General features: G+C 44.1%; 1 protein-coding gene across 9 annotated transcripts in view; it reads left to right on the top strand.

Moving 5' to 3' along the window:
* Positions 1-19,516, top strand: part of SLC4A5 (solute carrier family 4 member 5) — a 193,343-nt gene that overhangs the window by 16,844 nt on the left and 156,983 nt on the right. For all 9 annotated transcript variants that reach the window (XM_075601361.1, XM_075601366.1, XM_075601363.1 and 6 more), the window contains exon 2: positions 3,718-3,788. In XM_075601361.1, the coding sequence (XP_075457476.1) occupies positions 3,731-3,788 (58 nt within the window). In that variant the 5' untranslated portion in view covers positions 3,718-3,730. The remainder of the gene's footprint in view (positions 1-3,717; positions 3,789-19,516) is intronic.

Raw genomic sequence — 19,516 nt, forward strand, 5'->3', positions numbered from 1 at the left:
TACGCATCTGCTGTGCGATATGCTTTCGGGCCTGCAGGCTTAGGGAAGATTTGTTTGTGCATTCCGAATGTTAAGTAGGAGTCAAACCATATGCCCTGGTATTTAAAACTAGTAACAGGAGTTAGGGTGGTGTTAGCGTTGGTTCTGATCTGGAGCTCAGTCACTGGAAGCTTTAAAAATGTAGTCTTGGTCCCAAATACCATTGTTACAGTCTTGTCAGTGTTTAAAAACAGTTTGTTTTGGGAAATCCAATTTTCGAGTCTCAAAAAGTCAGACTGAAGTATGTGTTGAAGGTCAGAGAGGCTATGGCTGTGTGGATATAGGATTGTGTCATCTGCATACAGTACATGTGTATTGAAGCTTCCTTACAAGCTGTGGGAAGATCATTAATGAACACTGAGAAGAGTAGGGGCCCCAGAACAGAGCTATGCGGGACACCACAGGTGATATCCAGGGGGTTGGAGTTAGAGCCTGAGATGGACACATGTTGGGATCTTCCTGATAGGTAGGACTAAAACCAGTTTAAAGCATGTTTCCCTATTCCAGAGCTCTGGAGTTTGTTAAGCAGGATAGCATGATCAACAGTATCAAAAGCCTTTACAAAATCTAGGAATATTGCACCAGTGAGTTGTCCCCGTTCCATTCCACACTGGATTTCATTGCAAACTTTTAGCAGGTTAGTTACGGTGGAGAGTTTGGGGCGAAAGCCAGATTGGAATTGGCTAGGGAAATTTGTCTTGGTATAGTAATCGCTTAATTGGGAGTGGAAATGGCACCAGTCTTCAGCAGATGCACGCCCCTGGCCCGATCTGCGTCCCTGGCCACCATCTCCTTTGTGCCTGCACCTCTCCTCCCCCTCTAGACCCAACAGCAGCCATCTTCTCTTGATATGTGGGCAGCACAAAGGGGTTCTCACCCCTGCTTGTTCAGAGACTTCGGGCCTGCTTTGTTACACTAAGCACATTGTAATACTTTTCATACATTTTGACACACAGAAATAATGCATATACTGTTACACAGAATGCAAGGAGCTACCGGGCATGTAATAACAGGGTTCATATGAGCGGCCCATCACTCATGATCCCCCTTCCATTCGCCATCATTGCAGATCAGGTTGTGAGCTCTATAGGAGCACAGTCTCCCCTAAGACAACAAGCATTTTTTTAAATGTAGCTATGTCATGGCACACGCAGGGTGCGACACCGCATGAAGTAGTAACTACGTGGTGGGGGACTCAAAGGGTTAAACTAAAGTGATTTTATTCACTTTCTGCCGTGTCAGTGCTGATCATTCAACAGCCTCCTGACAGCAATTTATTCTTCACAGAAGAAGGATGGCGACTTTTCCCTTCAACATGGTGATTTTAGTCACTTTCTAAAGTGTCATTATGAGCATCAAACGACCTCCTTTTCTTTTTTTGAGGAAGGAATTATCATTCCCTCTGAGTAAGAGAAGGAATCAAACTGCTGTAGTTTTTCTGTTCCTATTACTTTTGTAGTGTTACTAGGTGAGGTTTTAGGTGAAAACCCCAGCAACTGAAGAGACGTTTTATAAACATATTCTCCATGTTTCGTGCTGAAGAGAAATCTGCTGTTTGCAGGAGGCTGCACGTGATTGGACGCTCTCCTGGTCACATGATCACACATATCTGCAGATTCTCTGCAGTGTTTTTTACCTTTATACGCTATTCACCGGAAGGCTGCTACCATCTTCCACCAGCTGTCGTCAGGCAGGTATTATCCACCTCTTAGGGCTCGCTCAGACAGGGCGTTACGCCTACTTGCTAGCGTTCGCGCCCCCGCCGCTCGCTTCTGCAGCCCAGCAATCTGTGCTCAAACTGCAGGAGCCAGATCGCGGTGTTTTTTTGGCGTGGCGGGGGCATGTAATGAATGCGTCACGGAGCTGGTTCGCCTCTATTGGCTGAACCAGCTCGCGTCACGCGACTGTAGCCCCAAATTACAATTTGGGTTGTGCCGGCAAAATGTCGTAGCGACAACGCTGCACTTTGCTGCCGGTGGAATTTTCAGTTTGAAAACTCCCACCGCTGAACCCAAATTTGCAACGGACGTGCGCACACGTCGCATCGCGTTCTATCTGAGCTCAGCCTAAGTGGGTCTCCCTAATAAAGTTTGCCAGAATTACTATAAAAAAGGAATCCCATTGAACGTGACAGGTATTTTTCCTTTAAACCTTTGAGTGCCCTGGGATAAAGTTACTATCTAAAGAGTTCGGGTTCCCTGACGTCATAGCTACATCCTCCAAAAAGTGCTTCTTCTCTTAGGTAAGATCGTAACTGCAGCGCAGGACGCCATCTGAAGGGATGACAGATGAAAGGGGGATGACTCCTCCCCTTTCCTTCTGTCATCAGCGACGGAGCGATTAAGTGATCGCTTTGGAGAGGGGTTACGTGATAGCGAGTGCCGGAGGGGCCGCGGCACTCAGGCAAAACGACCCCTCCACCATGCAAAGGGTTAATAAATCTGATGTGTTTGAGCTGATTCTGCCCTGTTTTGTACCCGGGAGACTTTAGTAAATAGTCCCCAATGTATCAAGGTTTACTCAATGTTGTCCAGTGTGCATCCCATTGTCATTTGGGCACGGTCAGTAAGAGACGGCAAGGAGGAGTTAAGTGATGCACATGTTATAATTGCAACGCATTGCTGTGCTTAGCAGCATTTAGTAAATCTGACCCTAATGCCTGCATCCATAGCTAGAGGAAAAAGACCGCGAGTAACTCATTGGCAGGCAGGCTCACTGTTCCGCCAATAACAAAGTTCTGCAATGCATTGCAGGGCGCGTCTGGCAGCGAATGGGTCAACTGTCAGTTCTTATTACTACTGAGGGCTACCATGGCTTATTCAGACAAAATAATGACTATCGGTTATTTTCATCCTGTGTTCTTTTAACGCTAATGTCAAGTTTCTTTGCTCCAATATTGCCCTATTAGCTTGTACTATGAGGAGTATCAACACTGGGGAGTTTGCCCATATTATGATAAAGTATTAAATAATAATATTTTTTTCTTATAGCGCATGTAGCGTTAACAATACAATTTTGCAGGCACAATGAGTCTTTGTCCCAAATAGCTTACACTCTGATTCATGTGGTGAGACACAGGGAAATTGAATTGCTCAAGGTTACAAGGATAGGGCACTGTGATTAAAACCGGACTCAATATTCTGCATTTCTGTGTGTCATTTTTTCTCCCTGTGTTCTGCTTCAAAAACTCTGAGGAGTCATATGTTTCACCATAGAAAGGTGCGTTTTGACTCACTGCTCTGTTTTTTGGAGTAGAGCTGAAGCATATATAAGAACCGTTTCTTACATCTGGTGCAGAAATTTAGATATTTGGGAAAATAGAAGGCAATAGGATTAGCACACAGAGACGCAGAATGTAATACATCTCATTATAATCTGTGCACCACTTAACTCCTCACCAACTCCTCTTACGGACATTCCCCAAGTCACAAACTGGGCAGACAAGGCAAAATTGGAACAAAATGCTTTGTTACGTAGGTGCAGAATGAAAATTCCCCAGTTTCGTGCCAAAATTGCTTTTATACATAAACCCTGAGCCGTAACCTCCCGAGCTAGTATTCTGCATCAAGTATGAGACACTTAAGTAACAAGGATAGTAAGGCAGAATAGGGGTTATATGTAGCATCCCGTTCATGTAGAACTAAGGGCACTTCATGTCTTAATGTCTCTGTCTTTCAGCCCACTGACGGCGATGGATGATGATGTCATCAGTGAGAGGGGAGCCAGGAAGAGATATGAGGATGATGAAGGTAGGAGCTGTTCTAATCATAATCAATCACTTCAGGGCGACAGAGGGATGTATTTATTATTATTTATTAATGTCTATCATCTGCTATACTGGAACAGCCACAACAAAACAGATTTATAGGGGAGAAGGAATCCTATCATAAACAACATCATTTTCTTTCCTTTATAAAATCTGGTGCAGTTTATTTTCCCCACCTTCGCTTCAGTTTATCAGCAAGTACAAATCAACCTTTTGTTTTACAGTAGGAACACACATATTCAAGTAAGCCCCAAAACAGCAGGGCAGATATAGAAAATAAAAACAAACATTCACATACTGTGTGGAACGGTCCTTACAACCGTGATTAATTTAATGCCGCCAAAGTAGCCACGTATTGAGAGAATAGAGAAAAGAAGAGGTGCTGCTTGATGCTCTTGCAACAGACTGCAGTTCTCAAGTAGTACGTCCCTCGGCAGAAGAGATTGCTAAAACAGTGCTAGACTTAATAATGAAATCTATGCTGGATGATAGGTTTGAAGGTCTCAAAAATGCATTTACTGAATTTAAAAACAGTATGGGGCCTATTCTATAAGCCTCGATAATCCACTTATCAAGGCCTTTTCGGCCAAAATGCCTAGTGCTATTCTGTAAGCCTTGTTAAGTGGGCGATAAAGGTATGAATCGCCAATTTTTTCAGCCGTCCAAAACACATCGCCGGGTGAGTGGCGATAAGCCACTCATAAGGCAGGTTCTGAAACTCATGCAGTTCTAGTAGCCTCGATTAGTTTATCGAGGCTAATCGCGGCTCTAGAATGGCGAGTTTCTCCCAAAATCCTCACGCCAGGAAAAGTGAGGCTGGGAAGAACCTGCTGAGAAGGCGGTGAGAGAGGACTTAGAAAAAAAAATGCATTTTTCCTGCATCGGATTGATGTCGGGAGTCTCCGGAGCTGATACCCATTAATATCAGCACCGGAGACCCCCGGCATGAATCCCATGCAATAAAAATACATTTACAGACAACTTCATTAAATTAGCGGCTAACCGCTAAGGCAACGAAGGGATTATCTACCAGTGCCATGTTTCTTGTTGCTAACGGGAGTGGGTAAAAGTGGTATTTGGCCATTGGTGGGTGTTTAACTCTTGCGGGGGGGATGCGGGTGGAGTTAACTCCTGCATTACCTTTCCGGTTAATACCACTTAGGTAATGAAGGGGTTAACCCCTCCCGCTACCACCCAATAGGCATAAACAACCATCCTTAGGGCTACTACCCCCTTCACCCAATCCCTCTACCCACAATAAAAAAAATACACACAACAAACCTACTACCCACCCTCCTCTACTCCCAACCTCCCCCCAACACATACAGTACAGTAATGGGCAAAATAACTATTATCCACATATGGATAATAGCTCATTTGCCCATTGAAAATAAAACATTAGCCAGCCAGCATAAATAAAGTAAATACAACTTTCTACTTACCCCTGCCATCATGAAGGGCGTCCTCAGCAGCATACTCCAGGTCCATGTCCTCCGCTGCCAGCAAGAGTACATGAAAAAATACAAACTAATGGCCCCTTGCCCCTTAATCACTGAAGCGATTAATAACCGCTATAGTAATTAAGGGGTTAAACCCCATCCCCCGCTACCCACCCGGGAGGCTTACCAACCACCCCAGCCCCACTATACCCACCCTGTAACCATTGATTGGCACAGTGGTATATCATACCCATTTAATATGGGCATGATAAGCCACTATAGCCCTCAATGGTCAACCTAATAAAAATCATTAAGGCCAAAAATACACAATAATAAAAGAAATACACAATAATAAAAGAAATACACAAGCACCTAAACAATAAAATAATTAAGAAGCCTAATAACATTTATCTATCACCAAAACAGCAAAATAATTAAAATGATTTTATTCCAAAACATAAGAATAAAATTAAATAAACACCTATCCAACCAATTCAAGAAATAAAAGCACAAGCAACAAATCAATTAAATAAATAAAAGCACTAGCCAACAAATCAATTAAATAAAAACCACTAGCCTACAGTACAAAACTATTAATTCATTTAAACCGCTAACTAACCCTAAAATGTACTAAAAACAAGTCATCCAAATTCCAAACAATTTAATCCAAACAATAAACAGAAATAGAAAAAAATTACAATAAATTCGAAACAAGTATTTGCCAAAAAAAGCATTACCTGTCACTATATTTATCTGTACCCTAAAGGGGCACAGATTAATAAATTAATATAAAAAATACCTGAAAAAAGACATTTACATACAGTTGTGTGATAAAGAAAGTACACCCTCTTTGAATTATATGGTTTTACATATCAAGACATAATAACAATCATCTGTTCCTTAGCAGGTCTTAAAATTAGGTAAATACAATCTCAGATGAACAACAACACATGACATATTACACCGTGTCATGATTTATTTAACAAAAATAAAGCCAAAATGGAGAAGCCATGTGTGAAAAACTAAGTATACCTTATGATTCAATAGCTTGTAGAACCACCTTTAGCAGCAATAACTTGAAGTAATCGTTTTCTGTATGACTTTATCAGTCTCTCACATCGTTGTGGAGGAATTTTGGCCCACTCTTCTTTACAACATTGCTTCAGTTCATTGAGGTTTGTGGGCATTTGTTTATGCACAGCTCTCTTAAGGTCCAGCCACAGCATTTAAATCGGGTTGAGGTCTGGACTTTGACTGGGCCATTGCAATACCTTGATTCTTTTATTTTTCAGCCATTCTGTTGTAGATTTGCTGGTGTGCTTGGGATCATTGTCCTGTTGCATGACCCAATTTCGGCCAAGCTTTAGCTGTTGGACAGATGGCCTCACATTTGACTCTAAAATACTTTGGTATACAGAGGAGTTCATGGTCGACTCAATGACTGCAAGGTTCCCAGGTCCTGTGGCAGCAAAACAAGCCTTCCACTATGGTGCTTGACAGTTGGTATGAGGTGTTTGTGCTGATATGCTGTGTTTGGTTTTTGCCAAACGTGGCGCTGTGCATTATGGCCAAACTTCTCCACTTTGGTCTCGTCTGTCCAAAGGACATTGTTCCAGAAGTCTTGTGGTTTGTTCAGATGCAACTTTGCAAACCTAAGCCGTGCTGCCACGTTCTTTTTAGAGAGAAGAGGCTTTCTCCTGGCCACCCTTCCAAACAAGCCAAACTATTTCAGTTTTTTTCTAATTGTACTGCCATGAACTTTAACATTTAACATGCTAACTGAGGCCTGTAGAGTCTGAGATGTACAGTAACTCTTGTTTTTTGTGCAATTTCTCTGAGCATTGCACGGTCTGACCTTCGGGTGAATTTGCTGGGACGTCCACTCCTGGAAAGATTGGCAACTGTCTTGAATGTTTTCCAATTTTGAATAATCTTTGTCACTGTAGAAATATGGACTTTAAATTGTTTGGAAATGGCCTTATAACCCTTCCCAGATTGATGGGCAGCAACAATTGCTTCTCTAAGATCATTGATGATGTCTTTCCTCCTTGGCATTGTGTTAACACACACCTGAATGCTCCAGACCAGCAAACTGCTAAAACTTTGAGTTTTATAGAGGTGGTCACACTTGCTGATGATCAATTAATCAAGGGCATTTGATTAGCAGCACCTGTCTGCTACTTAGCATCTTAATTCCCATGGAAGCAGTAAGGGTGTACTTAGTTTTTCACACATAGCTTCTCCATTTTGACTTTATTTTTGTTAAATAAATCATGACACTGTGTAATATGTCATGTGTTGTTGTTCATCTGAGGTTGTATTTGCCTAATTTTAAGACCTGCTAAGGAACAGATGATTGTTATTATGTCCTGATATGTAAAACCATAGAATTTAGAGGGTGTACTTTCTTTTTCACACAACTGTACATTAAATATTTTACTTACCTTTAGAAGTCTCCACCCTCCGAATCCTGGCATTTCAGGAAGCTCTCGACCCGTGACGTCATCCACTGCAATTCGACTCCATCCTCCTTGAAGAACAGCATCAGGTACAAAAATCTTCTTTCTCCTTCTTCTATCTTCATCTGTCATTATTTTTTTCTTTTCTTTAATCTTCTATCTTCTTTCTTTCAATCCAAAACCCCATGTTAAATCCTCAACTGATGTTGTCCCGCTGTCTTCTTGAGCTAAAATGAGACGGACAGGCCTTATATAAGGCCTGTGACGTCACATTGTAGGGTCAGATGATACAGTTCCAATCCGATTGGACGCTGTATCTTGTGCTCGCCTCGTTTTGGAGCTGTACAATCTGACCCTAAAATATGACGTCGCAGGCCCTATGTAAGGCCTTTTCTGCCTTATTTTAGCTCAAGAAGATGACGGGACAACATCAGTTGAGGATTTAACATGGGGTTTTGGATTGAAAGAAGATAGAAGATTAAAGAAAAGAAGAAAATAATGACAGATGAAGATAGAAGGAGAAAGAAAATGAAAGAAAGAAGAATTTTGTACCGGCAAAGTAATGAAGCTGTTTTAATAAAAATTTTAATACTAGTGTACATGAGCAGGGGGTCTCCAGAGCAGAACCACATTGATTTCAGGTCCGGGGAACCCCTGCTTCCCAAGATAGAGCACCGTTATGGGGTGCCGGTTTGTCCTATGCATTTAAATGTCTTGCATCACATGACCGTGGGAATAAAATGTATCTTCCCCCCTGTACACGGAGACGGGACACTGGAGTTACACTGGAGGCTCTACTGGGACCCTGCTGTATCTGTTGGCGATTGAGTAATTATCTCATACATGCTATCAAACCCGCTTTGTTTGTGAGTGCGCAGTTTATATTTTAATCCAGTTCCATATAAAATTTTGTAACTTTACTATACTATGAGTGCGCCTGTTTTCTGTTTGTCTTTTTTATATAAATATATAGCACCCCTTGATAAAGGTCCTGTTTTTAGGACCGAAACGTCGGTGACTGTGACTGTGCCTACTTTTGAATACAATTTTTGTCATTACCAAGTGTGCTGTCTCTTCCTTATTTTGTGTTCCTTGGATTTCCTGGATTTCATGGTCTGCCTGGTAAGGAGCCTTTCATTTTATATATATATATATATATCATATAACAAGGAACAATAGGCACTCCGTCTGGTAAGTCTATAGGGAGGGTGCAGATCCTATATAGTAAAATAGGCAATACGATACCGTGTTGAGACGAATATCAAAGGCAGCACTCCAAATGATAGTCAAAAAATATATTGTGGTTAACAAGACATCATTCCAACGTTTCAACGTTTTTTTCTCTTTATATTTATACTACTATAGAAGGTATAAGCAGCAATAAACTGTATTAAAGAAACTTGCACATAATACAGTTTATAGCTGCTTATACCTTCTGAGTGCTGTTGTCTCCTTACCTTTGCTGGTAATGTATGCTTTATTATTTTTTATGACATAAGCACCAGGTCATTATATCACTACAGGAGTGCCAGATATTCATGATTTGTATATATACTGTGTGGTGATATATATATATATCACCACACAGTAGAGTAAAACGATAGTATTAATAATGAACTTTTAATCACGATACTGGTACTTAATAATTGTACTTGAAAAAGATAGGTCCACAATTTGACCAACATACACATCAAAAACTAAAAAGTTAACCGCTGCTGGTTCAGTTATCCAGTGCTGGTGAAGTCCCAAGGGCAGTGTTCAGGAAACAAAAGCAAATGCTGTTAACCACTTCATACTAATTAACCAGATAGGTGTTATCCAGCCATAACTGGCATGGAGGCTAATGATATAGCACAGTGTGATAAATGTATTATCCCAGCCAGTCTAACTGTAGCAAATTAGCACAGGGGTGACCTGGAAGAATCTGGCAACAGCGAAATGTACGTCGGGTCGTGACGTCACTCATTGATGCCAGTTACCTCTGTGTGGATGCACACTCCTGTGTAATCCGTAGTTCTCTAGGTGCTTGTCCTGGCAGTCAGTCAAGAGTCTGTTAGAGCTCTGTTGTACCGATTGGGTGCATTTTTAGTCAGTTTAGTTTCACTGCATGTTGAGCATCCCCCCTGGTTCTCTCCGTTGTGGCATCAGCTGATCTGATATTGATCCCTTATGGAGCTATACTGCTAGCCCGGTGGTTTCCCCCTTCACTGCAGCGACTCACTCCGCTTTCACCGAGTGTCCCTGCATGCCGGTAGCAATACCTAGCAGGTTTACAACTACTCACTTACTCATCTAAGAAGCTAAGTGTTGGTTTCTTCCTCTTTTTCATTACAGATATTAATTTCACCTTTATTGAGAGTCCCTGCATGCAGGTACGGATACCAAGCAGGGAAATTACAGTATTATAGACACACCCTCACACAAGGGGCTAAATGATGGTTTCGCAGTGATCTTAAACTGCAACTGTTGCTGTGAGTGAACTAATGCCCGCCGAGCACCGCAGTGACCTGTTATTTTGAAGTGAGCCTTCTTTGCTGGCGCCTACAGGGTTTTCATGGGAAAAAATCCTTGTGTTGTAACGAAAAACCATAACGTGAGTGATGTCACGGTACTAATAGGAACGTGATCGTCGGACGTTGCAGTCACGCATGCGCATGTGCAAAAAACACTATGCCGGGTCTTGCTGCACATGCACTGTGGCGGCCGGGCTCGCCGCTTATGCGCTGTGGTGGCTGGGCTTGCCGCTTATGCGTTGTGGTGGCCAGACTCGGAGCACATGCGCAATTGCAGCCGGACTCGACACACATGCGCAGTGGCAGCCGAACTTGGCGCACATGCGCAGTGGTAGCCGGACTAGGCGCACATGCGCACCAGCCGCAAGCTCGGTGCAACACTCATGCGCAGGAGCATCAACAATCCAGCTTGGGAGACAGGGGCACACACACAGAGGCACCAGAGGCACACACACATAGGCACCAGAGGCACACACACAGAGGCATCAGAGGCACATACACACACACAGAGGCACCAGAGGCACACACACAGAGGCACCAGAGGCACACACAGAGAGGCACATACACACACACAGAGGCACACACACAGAGGCACATACACACACACAGAGGCACACACACAGAGGCACCAGATGCGCACACAGACAGAGGCACCAGAGACACACACACAGAGGCACCAGAGACACACACACACAGGCACCAGAGACACACACACACAGAGGCACCAGAGACCCACACACAAATACACCAGGGAGACACACACAGAGGCACACACACGCACAGAGACGCACATACACAGAGATGCACACGCACAGAGATGCACACACACAGAGACACATACACACACACAGAGATGCACACGCAGAGACAGTTCGTATAACTATATAAGTGCACATAGCTAAAACAGAGGTGTGTGCCGAGCACGTGCGTTCTAAGTCAAACTTCTTTGCGTTTTGTCACTGACATTGTGTTTTGCATTTTAATTAAAAATATCACCATCACAAATACAATATCTATGACAAAACAGTGACCAAAGACAAAGACGTTTCACTTAAAATGTGCGTGCTCTGCATACGACTTTTTTTTAATCCATTTGTTATATATACATTTTGGTTAAATACATCCCATTGATTATTATTTCCCACGGTGGCCAAAATATATTTTGATTGACATCTCCTTGATTTGATTAAACACCCAATTAGAGTTCTTCAGGCTGTTCCACTCACTTCACTTGTTTATGCTAATTACCAGTCACTATTAACTGTTTAATAGGTATTTATGATCTGTTCCATAACGTTATCATAAAAGATGTATCTTGTGATCAGCAATTAAGCTATTGCAGCTAATATATTCATGTACTTGCTAGATTCACCGCATGCTAAAACTATTGCGTTTATAATATTGCCATTCTTAAGCATGTCTGCTATAGTTGCTACAGTACATTGCAACAGACACTATAGCAATTTGCAAATCACAGAATCTTTTAATACACAAGAACAAGTAACATTATGGGCTAATTTTCTAGTTAAGCTACCTTGGCTAAAATTTGTATCACGCTGTGCTGCATTATTAGGCCCCACGCCAGGTCTGGCTGGATAACACCAATCTGGTTAATTAGTATGAAGACGCTAACAGCAATTGATTTTGATTTTGTTTCCTGAACACTGCCCTCAGGACTCTCACCTCATCCTGCTGAATGAATTCACCAGCATTGGATGACTGAACCCGCAGGGTTAACTTTTTAGTTTTTGATGTGTGTGGATGTTGGTCAAATTGTGGTACAATTATTAAGTACCAGTATCTTGATTAAAAGTTAATTATTAATAGTATCATTTAACTGTGTGGTGTGCACAATATACACTGTATATATAGAATTTCTTCCTGGGCATACTTCATTAGCATACCTATACTGGACAAATAAAGTTAATTCTAGCTTTTCCTGCAAAGCTGAAAATGTTCAACACAGCAGCACGCATATTGATTTGCCTGAAAGATGTAGAGGCATCCGTGCAACAAGAAATAAGTTCATCTAATATGAACATCTTAACGTTTTTATTGCTAAAGGGAAGAAAAGAAACATACGTGAAGAACATTTTCCTAATGGGATTATCCATCTAAATACCATAAACTGGTTAAGATAAGTGAACATTGATATATGAAATATTAGCAGTAGCCAAAAGTGATTGTTTTCTGTTTCACAATAGTTCTTTCAGAGGGAATGGTGGGGGTGAAGCCTGAAAACTTGCAATCTCATACTTTGTGAGATTAACATTAAACGGGGATTTGAAAGTTTAAAGTTAATCAAAAAGTGTTTCTGAAATGCTTGGGAATGGAAAAGGCTCTAAAGCCCAGAATTACTTTACCATGTCAAGATACACAATATTCTAATTATTTAGGTATTATTATTAGTTTGTCAATGATGGAAATAAAATCTAAAGAGTCGCTCATGAGAGGGAGGGTATGGAGGATATTACCTATACAGAGATGTATCAGACAGTATAGCTATTTTTAGAAGAAAAAAAAATGCTTCAAATCATTTCCTGGAATATAGGTGGAATTAACGACCCCTTCAAAAAGATGTGAAATTGTAAACGCACTTGCCCCACTTTGAACATGACAAGGTGAGAGATTGCGATTGGGTAGAAGAAGGTTCTTTTTCCTCATTGCATAAGAAAAGTGGAGTTGCAATATTGTTTCATATAAATTTATCAGTGGAAATAATCTCTACAAAGACCGATTATGTTGGTAGAAATCAGATACTGGAAGATAAAACATTTCCATTTGAAAATGGTTTTGTGTAATATTTGTGCCCCAAATCTATACAATAAATATGTATTTTTTTAAACTGTTAGAAGAATTTCATTTGTATTCTGATTTGCCATTAACATTGGGAGGGGATTTAGTAAATTATGTTTTAGAGAGAAATTAGTCAGTCCCGAAATAAAGTTTAAAAAAAATGCAATATTATTTAAGGAACCATTTGAATTTAATAGACCAATAGAGAGTTTTTTTTTTTTTTTTTCAATTTAAGATTTTTATTTTGTTCAGTACATAATATACATACAGTAAATAATCTCTCGACAGCGTACAGTATCAGTTTACTGCATGTGACAATCCACATTGTAATTTGGTGGACGTCTTTGGACATACGGGGTAGACCGACAGACAAACTGGGGGGAATCTCCGGCTAGGAGTCGAGGGGGGGGGGAGACAGACAAGGGGAATGGGAAAAGAAAAGAGAGAAAGGAGGGGGGGGGTGGGAGTTTGGGAGTTGGGGGGTCTCCTTCCGTGGTTCCGCCTCTGCCTCCCTCATGCTGGTTCTCTGCGTCTGAGGACTTTATGCGTACCCCGTAGGACAGCTAACTCTTAACTGATTTGTCTCTCTCATTTTCTTATGGGTCTCATCCGGGTCATGCGGGGTTTTGAGGTGGGTGGGGGTGGGGGATGCACCTATCTAAGTGTGTTGTAGGTTCCGTCATTGAGCACTCCCTCATGGGAGAACGCATTTGCCAATATTAAAGCCAAATTGAGGTCCTCTCCACTCCCTGGATTTCTTTCTGGGCTAACCATGGTGCCCAGACTTTTTCAAAATTTTCGCCAGTGTCATTGACCAAGCTTGTCAACATTTCCATCTGGCATACCGTCCAAATTCTATGTCTAATGTTTGGAATTGAAGGGATTATGTTTTGTTTCCAGCGTGCTGCAGTCTCCCCCCTCATCGCCATAGCAAAGTGAGCTACCAGCTTGTTTTCTCCTTTGGTGAACCCGATTGCTGGCCTGTTCAGGAGGAACAGCCATGGGTCTAATGGGACGGGTTTACCTGTAATTATGTTCAACCAGTCTTTAATTGAGTCCCAGACTGGGACGATTTTGGGGCAGGACCACAGCATGTGTAACAAGTCTGCCTGCTGTCCACATTGTCTCGGACACAATGGGGAGTAACTGGGCAGGAATTTAGCTAATTTAGCGGGAGTATGGTACCAGCGCATCATTACCTTATATGCGTTCTCCCTTAAGGTTGTGCACATAGAGCTTTTGGAGGTCGCCGTCACTATCTTTGTCCAGTCCTCTACCTCCAGCTCCTCGCCTAGGTCTGTTTCCCATTGAGTCATGTATCTGGTTTTGCCCTTTACTGTCGTGCTAGAACCGGTCACTTCCTTATACATCTGCGATGTGAGTCTCACCGTGGATGTCCCTGATCGACAGAGCTTTTCGAAATTTGTCATAGGGGACTTTGGCTGAACTTTTTGGTAGAACGCCCTGATCTGGAGGTACCTAAAGATCTCGGCATTAGGGATGTGGTGGTCAGATTTGACTATTTCGAAAAAATTTATGCCTTGTCTCCCCTCCAGATCTACCAAACGCTGTATGTTATTTTGTTTCCAGATAGAGAAATCCGTGCTGGACTGACCCGGAGCAAAGAGGGGGTTATTCCAAATTGGTGTCATGCCCGATGCCCTGCTAGTCAGGCCACACTTGAGCCTTGCGCCTGCCCAGATAGACAGCGAGTTGGTCATTGAGGATAGCGGCAGTTTGGTGCTATTGCGCACCTTCTTAGGGTACCAAATCAGGTGCTCTAATTCCAATGGGGAGCATGCCTCTCGCTCTAACGCGACCCATCTTTTAGAGTCGGGGTTAGTGTGCCATTGCACAATTTGACATAATTGAGCCGCACGGTAGTATGATAACAAACAAGGTACCGCTAGCCCTCCCGCCCCCGTTTGTGTGCGCATTATCTGTTTGCTCACTCTCGCCTTTTTGCCTCCCCAGATAAACTTATCTATCTCAGTTTGGAGGGAGAGAGTTTCCTTCAAATTTAACGGCACTGGGAGCGTTTGAAAAAGATACAATAGGCGAGTGAGCAAGTTCATTTTTACGCAGTGGATTTTGCCAATCCATGAAATTTTATTTTTAGCCCACCTATGAAGATCCTCTCTCAGGGTCCGCATCAGTCGCGCGAAGTTAGCTTGGTAGATTGTGTTATACGTCCGCGTGATATTGACCCCAGGTATTTGATTTGTTGCTTTTGCCAGCGGAAATTGAAGTTTAGGGCAATTAGTTTTTCCACATGTTTAGGGAGGTTTATGTTAATAGCCTCCGATTTGCTCTGATTTATTTTGAACCCGGAGACCCTATTGAACCGTCCCAATAGTTCGAGCAGGTTCGGCAAGGAGGTGAGGGGCCTGGATACTGTCAGGAACACGTCATCCGCATAGAGTGCCACCTTATGCGTCTGGTTTCCGATGGCAATACCTGAGATATCTGCTATCCCGGATCTGGGCCGCCAGCGGCTCCATACACAGTGCAAAGAGGAGGGGGGAGAGCGGGCATCCCTGTCGCGTACCACTCTTGATTTGAAAGGGATCCGAAGCGAATCCATGGTGGGTAACCCTAGCCGACGGGGTCGAATATAGCGCGAATATAGCTTTTATTAATTTGTTGCCCATTCCGAACGCTCCAAGCGTGGCCTCCAGGTATGGCCAGTCTATCCTATCAAACGCTTTTTCCGCATCCAGACTGAGCGCCATAACTGGTATATCGTTGTGATTGGCTATTTCTATCAGATCAATAATTCGTCGGGTATTATCCAATGCTTGTCGACCCTGGATAAACCCGACTTGATCTGGGTGCACCAGTCTGGGTAGGATAAGACTCACTCTATTGGCCAGCAATTTGGAATAGATTTTGATGTCCGAATTAATGAGGGATATAGGTCTGTAGCTTTTACAGTCCTGCGGGTCTTTCCCTGTCTTGTGTATTACTGAAATGGACGCTTGGAGCATTTGGCTAGGGAACGGGGATCCGTTCAACACTTGGTTAAACATACGTAGTAAATAAGGGGCTACTGTAGTTGTTTCCTAAACTTTTTGTAGTAAAGATTCGAGTACCCGTCGGGGCCCGGGGCTTTAGAGGGTTTCAGGTTTTTCATAACCTCCGATAATTCCTCCATTGTAAAATCTCTACTCATCACCTCTCTGTCCACCCCGCTCAAGCAGGGTATATTTGAGCTTTCTAGAAAGTTCTCCAGGGCCACCTTGTTCGCTGGTGATCTAGTTACTTTATCCCCGTCATATAGTTTTGCGTAGAAGTCTTTAAATTCCCTTACAATTTGCTTGGGATTGGCAGTAATTTCCCCTGATTCGCGCCGTAACGCTTGGATACTATAATTGTGTGTTTTGGAGTTAATCATATTGGCTAATAAGGTATCTGGTTTGTTTGCTTTCTCGAAAAATCTTCTCTTTGACCAACTTAACGCTTTCTCAGCCTGGGAGGTGAGCAGAAGATTTAGTTTAATCTGGGTGTCTTTAATTTGTTGCAGGGTCGCTGCATCAGGTAACCGTCTATGTTGTTCCCAGTGCTGTTTTAGTTCTGCTTGCACCTTAATAATTTTTGCGTTGCGCTCCCTTTTCTTGCGGGCTCCCATACTAATCAAAACCCCCCTCAGTGTTGCTTTATGTGCCTCCCAGAGGGTTATATGTGAGTCAACGCTATCTTTATTTTCACTGAAGAAGTATTTAATCTCCTCTTTGATCTTTCTCTCAAGGTCTGGGATCTTTAGGAGGGAGTCATTTAGTTTCTAATTTGCTCTTGGCCTTTCCAACCCTATCTGCGTGCACCTTAGCTCGATCGGTGCATGGTCCGACCATGAAATATCATGGATCCCCGTATGGGTGACCGCGGAGACCAGTCTGCTAGATATAAAGAAGTAATCGATTCTGCTAAATGAGTCGTGTGGGTGTGAGTAGAAAGTGTAAAGTTTTTCTAGCGGGTGGATTTCTCTCCATGCGTCTATTAGTTGGAGATCCTTTAAACCTTGCTCTAGCGCGGAAGGTCGGGGATTGGCCCTGCGCTTGTGAGGACCTGAGCGATCTAGGGTTGTGTTCATAGCCACGTTGAAGTCCCCGCCTAGGATTAGGGCTCCTTCGCTAAAAAAATTTATAACGCAGAATGTCTTCGTGAAGAATTCTGCCTCGTGGGTGTTAGGGGCATACAGCGTGGCTATTGTTATGGGTAGTGCATTAATGGATCCTATGAGCATCAGGAACCTGCCCTCTCGGTCTTTCTTTACCTTATCTACTACTAGGCCTACTCTATTGTGGACTAGGATTGCTACCCCCCTTTTCTTTTCTGGGGCGGAGGATAGAAATACTTGGTTATATTGTTTGTCGAAGTATTTGGGAGCACTAGTGGTACTGAAATGCGTTTCCTGGAGTAGGATGAAGTCCGCTCCCTTTTTTTTGTAATCAGTGAGTGCTATCTTTCGTTTGCATGGGGAGTTTAGTCCCTTAGTGTTGTGGGATATAAAGGTTAGAGGCATGTTGGTGTGGGGAACTGACCTTGTTTTCCTAGTGTTGCTCTTGGATGTGTCGGGCCACTACGGTGCCGCTTCTGTTCCTCTGCAGTACTCAGCTCTGTGCAGGGCTTCAGCGGGGGACCACTCGTGTAGGAGACAATGTGGGGGAGGGTAGACACAATAGGTACATGGGACACATAAGGGCAGGAGAAAAACACATAAACAACACATATCAACTGGGGAGATTGATCAGCGGCATAGGACCGCTTTCTCTCCCTTGCCTGTGGGACGGTGGATCTCTGGAGCACGCCCTTCGTCTCCCTCCTTCTCCAAAGGGCCGTGTTACCCCGCCTCGTCCCCAGGACTTCCTCAGGTTCTAGGGCAACTGCCCCAGCCCGAGGGTAGACACGCACGACGACTGTAGGACCGCCGTCCCAGCCGACTAACTAGCAACTTTATTAGTCCAAACTTGACTTTTAGTCAAAGTTCATGTTTAAGATAGTGTACGTAAAACAAAGATCTGACCTTATAACAATAACTTTCCTCAACTTGACCCCCATTCCTCTGTAGCTCTTTTCAAAATTGCCTCTTGTAATGCCTGCTAAGCCCAAGCTCTCTGCTAAATCTTGTGGTTATATACCCTTCCCCTTTAACTCTTGGCTTCGCCCGAGTTCAGCTTAGCTGCACTAAACTTAACTTCCCCCCCTGTGGTGTCTTCGCATCAGGTCCTCCCCCTAAGCCTCCCCGTCCGCCTTTGCCTTATGTTTTCTTCCCCTTCCCAGATCCCTGCTTCGGAGCCTCCAACTCCTGCCCCTCTGGTCTCCCTGTCCGCCTATGTCAGTATTCTCCACTTTCTCTTGCCTCTCACTATTACTGTGTGAACCCCTGCTTCAGCGGGTGCTCCAGCCTTTACCTCTCTCTCCCCCCACTCCTCCTCTCCTCCCCCTCATCTTCCTAGATGGCTTCCGTTGCTGTAGTAGGGGTGTCAGTGGGAGGAGCAGGGGTGTTAGCGGGAGCAGGGGTGTCAGCAGGATGAGTAGGAGTGTCAGCGGGAGGGGTGTCCGCGGGAGGTATGTCAGTGGGAGGAGTAGGAGTGTCAGCGGGAGGAATGCCAGCGGGAGGCGTAGGAGTGTCAGCGCGAGGAGTAGGGGTGTCAGTGGGAGTAGGGGTGTCAGCGGGAGGGGCAGGAGTGTCAGCGAGAGGAACGTCAGCGGGAGCAGTAGGAGTGTCAGCGCGAGGAGTAGGGTGTCAGCGGGAGTAGGGGTGTCAGTGTGAGGGGTGTCAGCGTGAGGGGTGGCCTCTGTTGCCCTCTGTGCTAACCGCCTGCCTTATCTTTTGGGGCCCCGTATCCTATTGACTATGTGCGCTCTATTAGCGTGTGCAGTTTTGTCCCCTTGCGCCGTTTCCTCTCGGCGCCGTGTGGTGCTTGGGTGCTTGGCCACTTCCGGGGTCATGTTCCGGCTCCCGCCCCTTCCGGCTCGTCCCGACCGCCGCCATCTTGGATGTGGCGTCTCGCTCGCGCACCTCTCGCGTGAAGTGCAGCCTCCTCCGTGCCGACGTCATCCGCTGCCGCCCCTTCTCAGTTGGGCACCGGAGCTGTTCCAAGATGGCCGCTAGTCTCCTTCCGCTGCCGTCGGGGAATCAGGTAAGTGGTGCAGTGATTCAATAGGGCCTTGGTTCTTCTGGGCTTTGGGGGGGATGCCGTGGGGGGGGGTGTAGCTGTGAGGGGGGTCTCGGTGGGGCTACCAAGGGTATCTTAGGCGAGCGGAGAGGGGGGAGGGGGTCAACATTAACTGTGAGGGAACCCTGTCTCTTTATTAGTCCGATTACCGTGGGCTGCGGGCTTGGTTATTCTTGTTGGATCTTCCTGCCTCCCGCCATGTTGGGTCCGGGGCTGATCTGTTTCCCGCCACTTCCTCTGTAATTTTGTCCTGCAAGCCCAGTTTTGTGAGAAAGGCTCCGCCATCTTCAGCCTTCTTTATTGTTGTAGATGCCCCGTTTCTGGA

This window comes from Ascaphus truei, chromosome 5 (genome assembly GCF_040206685.1).
Source record: "Ascaphus truei isolate aAscTru1 chromosome 5, aAscTru1.hap1, whole genome shotgun sequence".
Taxonomy (NCBI): domain Eukaryota; kingdom Metazoa; phylum Chordata; class Amphibia; order Anura; family Ascaphidae; genus Ascaphus; species Ascaphus truei.